This window comes from Arctopsyche grandis, chromosome 3 (assembly GCF_051622035.1).
Source record: "Arctopsyche grandis isolate Sample6627 chromosome 3, ASM5162203v2, whole genome shotgun sequence".
In the NCBI taxonomy this organism is placed as follows: Eukaryota; Metazoa; Arthropoda; class Insecta; order Trichoptera; family Hydropsychidae; genus Arctopsyche; species Arctopsyche grandis.
In genome coordinates, this window is record NC_135357.1 from 9,708,775 (window position 1) to 9,720,822 (window position 12,048).

Consider the following 12,048-nt stretch of genomic DNA (forward strand, 5'->3'; position numbering starts at 1 on the left):
CTTTTTTTTTTATTATCTATATATTATTTATATGGGCGTTGGGGATTGCACTATTCTCCTCATCGTCTGGAATAAAAGCTATTATTATTATTATTATTATTATTATTATTATTTATATATATATATATATATATATATATATATATATATATATATATATATATATATATATATATATATATATATATATATATATATATATATATATATATATATTACACCGAATCCGTGAAATTGTCTATTACACGCATTCGGCAAGAGAATTGCCGAATGCGTGAAAAATGCAAATATGTTGCCCAGTTCACGGATTCCGTAAATTCTTTGGCGAATGCGTGTATTCGCCAAGAATTTGTCTGCTCAAAGCATGAAATCAGCAAATAGACAGCAGCTCTCCGGTGTTGTTTTTTAGGACTGGACAGCGTGGACAAGTGTCAAAGTGACAGCTGAATGAGGATGTTTAATTTAGTTTAGTTTACATATTATTATATATAATATGACTACATACATATGTTTCGATCATCTCATATGACTTATACATAAATTAATGCCATTTTTATACATTTTGATCAATATTTTAGCAGTGAAACATATGTATGTAGTCATATTATACATAATAATATGTAAATTAAACTAAATTAAACATCCTTATTCAGCGTCACTTTGACACTTGGTTATAATATAACACGCTGTCCAGTTCACGCATTCGGCAAAGAATTTACGGAATCCGTGAACTGGGCAACGTGCTTGCATTTTTCACGCATTCGGCAATTCTCTTGGCGAATGCTTGTAATAGACAATTTCATGGATTCGGTGTAACATAGATAAATTTTGGAATCATATTTAAATAGTGGATAGGATGGTTTTTTCCAATTTGATGAGGTTATAGTTTCAACAATGTTCAATGTTTCATTTCTGCGTTCGTTCAGATTTTTGATAGCGTTTGGCTTATCGGATTTCCGATTTCTTTGAATTTATTGAATAAAATTTTTAATACTCTTTCGACATTTAGAAGTGTTGCACCATTCTTACTTAATTCTTTGATAGCAACTTCCATAGGAATGAGAACAGATAGAAATTTTTTTAATATAATTTTTTCACTGTCAGATACAGATTCAAGATTCATATCTGCCAATGTTTATTCGAAACAACATATTTTCTGTACTGTATTTCAGTTTCCGTTTCAAATAAACGCTGCAATAAGTTATCTTTCGTAAAATACATAAATTCAATTTCTAAAGCGAGGAATTCCAATGTCAAGTTCCACGAATCCATTGCACTGAGGCGATAAAATGACTCCGAGTCGACGACTAATACGTCTTTCACACAATACTCTGTTGCTTTACACATTTCGAGTTAAAAATTTCACGAATATTATTGGAACAATTGCTCAAATATTCGAATAACGAATAGTTCAAAATAGGCCGAATATATTCGAATATTCTGATTGGAAACTCTACTTCCTGGTATATGTAAAACAAAAAAGTATGTCCAACGCTATTGGTAAAATCTTCATACATACATATATGGTTATTAAATCCAGATTGACCGTCTCCTGTTAGAGTTTTCCAATTTATCTATTTCAAACGTTGCATCGGTTCCAAAAAAAATCAGCATTCCCTCCCTGTCTTGTAAATTCGGCTAGTTCAAATTTGTTGATTGTTGCAAGTATATACAATGTACATAAGCTTACGGTTTGCTATTAATATATTCCTATATATGTATATCTATGTACATATTAAATATAATGTGTTTGGATACGTACATAAATAAAATATTTGAAATTCAATTTACTACATTTTAGCCAGGCTGTTTTATGAACACCGACCAGTGCGCACTGCACCGGTGCACTTTCAGTTGCACACATCGCAGCTCCGTGGCCCTACCTACCCCTTCCAGCATCCCTCGTGTCCGGTTGTGGCCGGGTGTTTGGCTGCATCCCCTAATACTTTCCAGTCTGGTAGTTACGTGCCGCAATAGCCGCAAGCGCCACCCACTACAACCGGCAGCGGTTCCCAAACTATCGTAACATCGAATCAATTACGACAACCACCATATCCGCACATTATATGTTTGCACGTAATAATGCCAACTTGTTTGTTCTGAAGATGCGCCCCGCGATGTGTTTAGCACGGTTGGTGTTTATTCGCGTGTCGCAAATACAAACATAATCATGCTCAAGAAGTGTGATGATATTGTTACGTATATACATACGTACATATATACTTCTATGTATGTGTAATGAATGTACATACTTTGGTTCTTTATCATTTGAATGTGAAATATGTACTTTGTATTATCATATTTTCCCATATCCTTAATGAACTGCAGGTGAAAACTTGAAATCATTAATAGTGTACATGTTACAGTCTAATTGTTCACTCCGATTCGTTCAAAATAACACTTGGATTGAAGAACAAAATGTACACTTGGACTGTAACATAATACAAATGTATTAAAATTTCTTTACAGGCGGTAGTAAATTGAAATGGTAGTGACGTCAATATCGATGCTGAAACATCTCATGAAAGTTAAGATTTTCTTGGTATTGAAATTTCATCTGGTTTAGTTAAAAAAAATGCTATGATTCATGCATTTTCATGAAATAAGCAAGTTGGTAGATATTTTATTTTTTATTTTTTATTTTATTTTATTAATTGAAAAATCAACAGACAGGATGTACATAGATATGTATAAAAAAACAAATAGTAAATAAATAATATATGTAACATCCGAGTCCAATAATAGATTTTTACAAAAATGAAAAAGATAAATATAAGGAAAACAAATTAAAAAGTAAAGAATAAAGGCATGACAAAATATGTAGAACATTGCATAATTAAACTATAGTATTAAAATATTTGGAAAAGGTTATAAAATAGAATATAAGAAGAAATTGAAATTTACAAATATAAAACAAATGAAACAATATTTAAACAATTACTTGAAAAAAGAAACGTGTTTGCACCGTTCATGAAGTAAGTCATTTTTGACAATTTCGTGAACTGAGCATATATGTACATATGTATAATAAATACATAATATACTGCTTATTCTTTAGTTTCAAATTTTAATATCAACATTTTCCTTACTGAGCAAAAGAAATCCGTTAGCCACTGTGATGGAGACCCAAAGCGTCTAGCAAAGTATGTTATAAGCTAAAAATAATGCGAGGTTAATAATGCGAGCCATTAAATCAGTTTAGCATGTATTAAAAGACGAATTAAATAAAATATCTGCAAAAAATTAAACAAAAAATGGCAGCTGAAAAAGAGCTGGTATTCCAAGGCGGATATCGTTCTCACACTGGCCGTTGAGCGCAGCGCGTACTGAATTTCCCTCTCTCGCATCTACATATAAGGCACGTGTACAAGGGGCTTCCCGCAAAAATAATTATTACTGTTGATTTTGATCAATATTTTTATTTCGTAAAGACATAATTCGAATCATAGAGGTTTTGACGAAGAATTCATAAAATATGAAGACCCTGCATTCAGTATATTTCGAGAAATAAAATAAAATATAAGTCCTTTTCACTCGGTATCCATCCCAGGGCGGCAAGTGTTAAAATTTATTAAATACGGTATGATTGAACATATGATGAAAATAGGTTAAAATCAACATCGAAATGAAATTTGAGTAAACCTACTGCGGCTGAACGTAACCTAATGATATTATATTAACTTTCATAAATGCAACATTTCACATCAGTGATCGAACTAAAGTCGTATTAAAATCACGCGTCAACCATTCCTTATTCACTCCAATTTGATTGTTTTCAAAAAAAAAAATGAAACTTTCAATTCTTATCATTTTAATTTCACACGTGGAATCCATGTCCATGTATAAAATACTCGGATTATTCTTCCTTCCGTGTCAAAGTCACTATCGGGCATACGAACCCTTATTGAGAAACTTAGCCGAACTGGGACACAACCTGACAATTTTCACACATTTTCCGATGATCGACCCTCCAAAGACCTACCACGAACACTTGCTGAAAATCGAAACCGGTCAAGAGTGCGCGGACATAATCAGCTTCAATCCGCGTCAGGGTCAACTTTCCGAGCTTCTCACTACGTGGAAACTCTTCAGCTTTTCTGTGGAAAGTTGCAGGAAGTTTGTCAATAATTCAGCGGGCAAATTGGACTCGAACGAGTCGTACGACGCGATCCTGATCGAACACTTCGTAGGCGATTGCTCCATGGGATTTGCGAACCGGTTTGGTTCCCCGATCGTGGCCCTGTCCGTCGAATACCCATTGCCCTGGTTCGGAGATAGGTTGTCGACCGTCGACAATCCGTCGTACGTGCCCAATTTTTACCACAAGTCCCGCGGGAACATGGACTTCTTGAGCAGACTCCAGAACACGTTGTCGGCACTGACGTATAAAGTGTTGTACAACGTTGCGGTTCAAATGCCCGAGCAGAGGATTCTCGAGGGACACTTCGGATCGGATATGCCGAAATTGAAGGACTCTGCCAAAAATACCACCATGTTGCTGAGCAATACCCACTTCAGCCTGAACGGTGTATATCCCAAGAATGCTAATGTCGTAGAAGTTGGAGGATTTCACATCAAGCAGTCCATATTGAATTGTGTGAGTACGGAATCTTGCAATTATTGATAAAATCTACAGCGCGTTCACCTTTCGATTGTAATATTCATGTAAGTCTTTGAACAATAGTGCTTGCAATTAGTAATATTGCATCATGGATAGTGCAATATATTAATCGCAGATTGGCTGCTGTAGCTATTAATTACCATTACTAGAATTGATGATATCATTTCTTTGTTTTGCAGATTTATTTTATTTAAATTGGCACACATACAGAATAAAATATAAAAAAGCAGTACAGTCAGACAAAAAATATACAAATATAAATAAAAATATTATATTCCATGTACAGTGAGCACAACATGGTAAGATTGTATACATTGTAGTGTAATTGAACACTTGTTTGAATTAATAATGTGTATTAATAATATTTGAACAGCATTTATGAATTGAGTGAGAATGAATAAAATATAATATGGAATATGTTGGTTATATTATATGTATGTATGTAAAACGTTAGGGTTGATATATGAAAAAAAAATCTATAAAATTAAACAGCATATTAGCAGTCTAAAAATGATTAAAATTTCCATGAAATTTCATAACCACAATGCATTTAAATTGTTTTGCTGTCGTAAGTCGATTGTTTTTCCTTAATTGTTATTTCAAAACATACACAGAAATGTACTTATTTTATATTGTTTTCATTTATTTAATTCTATATGGTTTTCCGCTTTAGCTCGAGCTGCTTTTGAAGCATTGTGATTTATTTGAAAAATAAAAATAAATAGTTTCGAAAAGGCTAACGTGTGCAAATTACCCAGAAGACCTCTTGAACTCGTAATTTATTTATGTATTACTGCACGATATTAGTAATCTTTTACGATAAAATATTTTCAGAAACTACTAAAGATAAAAATAATTGTTATTTCTTATTGATATTTTTAAACTCGAACCATCATATGATCTAATCTAATCGTTTTAAAATCACACTATCTAGGGTTGCCCAAACAACTTTTAGGAGTATAAGAATTAAACACTACATTTCTATTAACTTTACATTTGCCTTACTGTGCTTAAAATTCGCTAACCACTGTGCTGGATGCCAATCTTCCAAATAAAAAATGATTAAAATAATGCAATATCTGCAAGGTTAATTATTGTCATTGGCTATTAAAATCATTTTATCGTATATTAAACGTCGAATGACATAAAATAAGTGCAATAAATTAATAAAATAACGACTGAAGCAGAAATGTAATTCTAAGGCGGATATCACTCTCACACTGACCCTTGAGCGCAACGTACAGAATTCCTCCTCTCTGTCGCATCTATAAGGCAGCGTGTACAAGGAATTTTCTGCGAATATAACTATTTCTGTTCATATCGATCAATAGTTCTATTTCTTAATGAAATAATTAGAAGCATAGAGGTTTTGATGAGGAATATATAATATAAAATATGAAGACCTTTAATTTAGTATACTTAAGAGACATCAAACAAAATATAAGTCCTAGTCACTCGCAATCCATCACAGTGCGGCAAAGGTGATGTTTAAATATCTAACAATATTGTCATAATATGACGTTTCCGAAAATATTAATATGCACAATACAACACTTGCGTTAGTACGGGTGCACTCGCCAATATGACGTTACGTCATGCGTGAATATTTCTAATAGGCCAAAGAATACTGGTTCGGCTTGAAACGATTCAGTGACATGTACTGCTGTATAATATGACTATATCATGTCGGTTGCTATTGTTTCGGATACACATTTTTAGTGACGGTGTTTAGTTTCGGATACGCATTTTATGACGTCACATCACTATTTCCACAGTGGCCAATTAAACTCGGTTTGCTTGATACGTTTTGGTGACATGTACTACTGTATCGTATCGGTTACTGCGGTTTCGGATACGCCATTTTCATATGAATTACGGCACATATGCATATGTATAAACTCGGTCTCCGTGACGAGACAGAATGTTAAACAACAGAAAACGCAAATATCGGAAGGCAAAGATCGAAAATCGAAAGATCTTAAGTCGAAAGATCAAAAAAAAATGGTGCATGGTAAACGGTACATACTCACTTAATTTGCGCGAGCAGGATATAACAGGAACAAGAGGAACAGGCTTTTCCTCCCGTATTAATGTGCGCGCGCAGAATACAGGAGGAAAAGCATGTTCCTCTTGTATCCTGCTCGCGCAAATTAAGTGAGTATGTACCGTTTACCAAGCACCATTTTTTTTTTTTTTGATCTTTCGACTTAAGATCTTTCGATTTTCGATCTTTGCCTTCTGATATTTGCGTTTTCTGTCGTTTAACATTCTGTCTCGTCACGTAGACCCGTATAAAATATCTAAAAATCCCAAAATAAATCTACGATCAATGCTAATAGCAATATGTACTAGCAAAATGCAATCATATTACACGGAGTGTAAATTGAAAACGACTAGGTACTTTTTATTGTTAAACTTTTTAAAATACCAGTATTAGCAAGTACATATGTATGTATGCACGAGTATTATAATTCTAGAAAAAAATTAATCTAATATGTAATTAGAAAAATCTTTCAAAACATATTATGTTTTACTACCAAATTGGGTCCAATTTCAACACTTTGTTTAACCGGCTGCATACTGTTGAAATCGACTTGTTTATTAGCATTTGGATTTTGCAACCAAAGTTGACCCTAACTGTGTCCATACACCAAAAAAAAATCGGCAGTTATCATAAAACACTCGTTCACATCGACCGTTCTATGTAGATATACGCACTTATTGAATATAACACATTCGAAAATGAAGATTTTCATCATTTTCACCTCGATTTTATACACCTGTGATGCCCTAAACATCCTGGCTATCCTACCTCACACGGGCCAAAGTCACTTTTACGTATTTCAACCACTTTTGAGAGCCTTACTCGAAAAGGGTCACAACTTAACCCTAGTGTCACATTTTCCCATTCGAAAACCTGCACCTTCATACAAGCACTTGAACTTAAAAGGAGCATCGCCTATAATGGACAAAACCATGACATTCTTCCGGCAAGAAAGCTTCTTGGACATCAACTTTCATGTGATGGACATCTTCAACTATATAGACCTCGGAATTAAGATTTGCGACGAGCACTTGTCCTGGCCCACAGTTCAACCTCTCTTCACCACTAATGAGACATTCGACGTCATCCTATCAGAAACTTTCAATAGTGATTGCAGTTTGGGTTTTGTCAATCATTTTAAAGTACCACATGTTACTCTCACTTCGCACATTCCCATGCCGTGGAGCACGGACAGGATGAGCACTCCGGATAACCCCTCTTATATTCCGATTCATTATGTTGGATTCGGTGCCAGGATGACTTTTATGCAACGCGTATTCAATACTATTTTTTTGGTATATCATAAGTTCATATACGCTGCCAAAAGTAGACCCGCTGAGGAAAGGATCTTGAAAAGGCATTTTGGTTTAGATATGATCGATTTGGAAGAACTAGCTCAGAATACAAGTGCAGTTTTGGTATACGCGCATCATTCGCTCAGCGGTGCTATTCCGAGATCGCCCAATGTGATAGAAGTTGGAGGAATGCATTTGGGAACGGCTAAAAAGCTTTCAATAGTAAGTTGAGAATCTGTTTGTTATATTATTTAATTTTAAAAATATGTTCGAAAATAAACGCAACCCGTAATTTTATTTTTAATATCAGTGTTGATAATACGACAGTGGAATTCATAATTAGTACAGATGGGTTCATAATCAGCTGAATAAATATTATCTGCGTCGGTGAGTAGATAATATCTGAGTGATCGCCAAGTGTACACGTGAACAAAGCGTACAACCCATACAACTATAAAGGTGGAGACACACAGAGTGGGTATTTTTAGATAGATTCGCACATGAAAAAAAATACTGCTAGAGCAAACCTCACCCCCTAGAGTGTTTTCGATGATATTTTATCATTGTATTGAATAGGTTTGGCAGTGATCAATAACGATGCCTCCCATGCTTGGGGAAATGTATGGAAAATAATAAGATCGTATGAATGAACAATGGCACGCCTACCACAGCTGGAGCTGCCGTGCCGTACTTTTGATTGTGTTCTTACCACTTAATAGTAATTCCTTTCTTGCTGTTTTGTGGTACTTGTGGCGTCACTAGTCTAATTTTTCGTCCCACTCTCAATATTATGTATAACTGAGTATTCTTATTGTCAACATACATATGTATATGATGATTTTGGACCAATTATCTTTGTTTTTTACATACCTCCTTTACGTTTCACATGGCTTTCGTGTTAGTGGTCATTTTTATCTCTTATCCGATCGTTTTCATACTTTGCCATATTGCTCATTTTGGTCATCAATATAAGTAAATGGAGCCTCCGCCATTACGATGGTGCAAATACATATATCGTGTAAGACGCGTTTGTAATTTGCCCGCCGACATTCTATTTGACGTTTGTTTTTAATAGAATTCTGTACGAATGTGCATCTTCCTCGAAAATTTGTTCAAGATTGTCTTTGTATCATATCAAATTTTATACAAATATATTTTATGTGTTGTTTATCTGATTGAACAGGACAGATTTTTTTTTCATGAAACAAATACATCTATATTTATAGATTGAAAAAATGTATCTCAAGTGAAAAGTTTAACAATTTTTAACGTAACGTAGAAGCGACTATTTCATGCGCTGAAAAGCACTGTAACATCGAGTATATGTACATATGTATGTACATTAGAACAAGTTGGTTACATCGAATCATAGAGTCAAGGGCATGACATAAAGATACGACAATCACAGTTGGAAACCACGTGTGCACAAATAAATGTCTGCAAATCCAAATTCCGTATAAACGAGTTTCAAACTAAAAGATCTCCCAATACATACTGCATTTACAAAAAAAATATTTTCAATCAAATGGTATATGTACATGTGTATATACCATTATTTTAATATCTAAATATATTTGGTAACCCAATTGTTTAATGAATGATAACAGTTTCTTATCGTATCCAATTTATCATTAGATAAAATACTTTTGGATTAATACCCACTATTTCGGGGATCAAAAAAATTTGATGGCCCCGAAATATGCCCTCATTTGATGCTCTTGGATCACACACTACTATTTAACTTGCATTTATATTTTCTCAAAAACATTCTACATATTAAGATCTATTCATACTAAAAGTACAATACAACAACTGTTACCGTGCTCTTTTCGGGTTACCTAGGAGCTGTAGCGCGTCGCAAATGTTTGTAGAAGGGCATGTGCCTCACTTTGAAGCCATTCTCAGGATGAGAGCGGCCTCTCTACGTCTTCGTATATTTTTATCGCCTAATTGTCTTCTTGCTGCTGCATCTTCTCATTTGCATTCTTCATTGTATGTTCGATGGATGGAACTGCTACACCGACCGCCTTGAATAGACATTAAATTATTATTATTTATTATTATTAGACTTATTTATTATTATTTATTTATTATAATTTATTATTATTATTATTTATTATTATTATTATTTATTATTATTTATTTATTTATTTATTTATTTGGAAAATTTACAGTTTATTAAGTTACATAGATTGATAGTAAAAAAAATATAATTATGTTAAGTAAACCATTAATAATTTTCACATATAGGTAAAAAAAAGAAAAGCTCAAACATTTAAAATAAGAAACAAAAATGATAATAGAGTAAGATAGTTAAAGAAAACAAAAAAAGAAAAAAAATAGAAATAACAGTATAATAAAAATATCAAAATAATAAGAATAATAATATGATAAAAATTATGAAATAATAAAAAAAATATAATATATAACAAAAAACAAAAAGACAAAATAAATACATCAAAATAAAAATTCATAATCACAATCGTAAATTTTCATTAAAATTAATCATCGAAAAACAAATTTGCAATAATTACTCTAGCTTGTATAGCATTAATATTAAATAAGTCAAACATAGAAATTGTTAAGATTAGTGTGTTGACGGTGGAGCTTGCACGCCAGATGAATGAGCTTCTTCCATAATTAGAAAAAGTATTAGGTATGTAAAGGAGCTCATTACATCTAGTCATTCTATTTGGTACACGCAATGATAGTCTGCTCAATAATTGAGGACAGTCGATCGAGCCGTTAAGGATGTTCAAAATTGTTGAGATGTCAGCTATCTCCCTTCTTTTGACAAGAGGAAGTATATGCTGACACCTACAAGCATCTTCATAGGAAGTATAGGTTAATCCAAAACGGCTACTGACGTACCTCAAGAATCTCTTCTGAATGCGCTCCAATCTGTCTCTTGCACCAGAGTACTCTGGGGTTCCAAACTTGGGATGCAAACTCAACAATACTTCTTACGTATGCACAATATAGTATTTTGTATGATTTTATAGAAGTAAAGCATTTGGAGGACCGCTAAAGATTTGGAGGATTATTATTATTTATTATTATTATTATTTATTATCAGTAATATTTATATATTTACTTATGTATTTATTTATTTATTTTTTGTTTACTATTTTTCAATACTTTTTTTATTATCTATATATTATTTATATGGGCTTTGGGGATTGCACTATTCTCCTCATCGTCTGGAATAAAATCTATTATTATTATTATTATTATCCAGCAGTTCACGGGTACAGCACAGCACAGCAGCTCACATAAACGACAGTTTCTATTCATACTATCCAGCACCTCACGGTTCCGGCAAATTCAGACAAGTTTTGGCCGAGTGCGAAGCAAAATCGACTTATTATACATACGTTATACATATGTAGAGCGCGACGATACGACGCAATATTCCATGCTTCGTATCTTTGAGTCAATATTGTCACAATATTCATATCCTCATGAAAATATTCATATGCACATGACAGCACTTTTGATAGTCAACATTTCCACAGTGGCCAAATAAAAGCGGTTTTCTTGATACGTTTTGATGACATGTGCTGCTGTATCTTTTCGATTATGGTACTTATATACATATTTATTACAGAACATACGAATTCGTCAATATATGTACATATGCATATACTAAATAATATTTTTCGTACTGTTGTTTCCATGCAGTTATCGGTATGTATTGTGTTAGTATGAATGAAACTTAATTCAACATTTAATGTTCACATCCAAACACACTATAGGAAACTTCTTGTAAAAACCTCAAAAAACATATGGACTTGTACTGCTGTATAGTATGAATAGATTTTGTCGGCTACTGCTGCTACTTGCTGTTACGTTTACGCCACGTTATACATGAATGTGTCCATACAAAATGTACCAAAGAATACTTTTCATGCTCGTTACATGCAGTTGCCGGTTCATGCTGTGTTATTATTAATTCACTTTTACCAATAATTCAAAAACATTGCTGACAAACCAAAGTTTATTTATTGTATGGAAGCATTTAACGAAAGGTTTCCAAACATTTTAAATGTTGAATACGAATTTTCCGGGAAAAACCTTTGTAACCTGTT

The 12,048-nt window shown here is 33.2% G+C and overlaps 1 protein-coding gene across 1 annotated transcript; it reads left to right on the plus strand.

The window, feature by feature from the left end:
• The first annotated feature begins 3,832 nt into the window (after positions 1-3,832).
• Positions 3,833-4,717, plus strand: LOC143909096 (UDP-glycosyltransferase UGT5-like). The gene is made up of 2 exons (XM_077426998.1): positions 3,833-4,597; positions 4,685-4,717. Exons 1-2 carry the CDS (start codon positions 3,833-3,835, stop codon positions 4,715-4,717), a joined length of 798 nt encoding a protein of 265 aa, XP_077283124.1.
• The last annotated feature ends 7,331 nt before the right edge of the window (positions 4,718-12,048 follow it).

Excerpts from the sequence above, each read along its gene's own strand:
- LOC143909096 (XM_077426998.1), top strand. The coding sequence starts at position 3,833 with ATGTCCATGTATAAAATACTCGGATTATTCTTCCTTCCGTGTCAAAGT. Across the intron at positions 4,598-4,684 it reads AGCAGTCCATATTGAATTGT|TGCTTGCAATTAGTAATATT; the intron begins GTGAGTACGGAA and ends TTTGAACAATAG.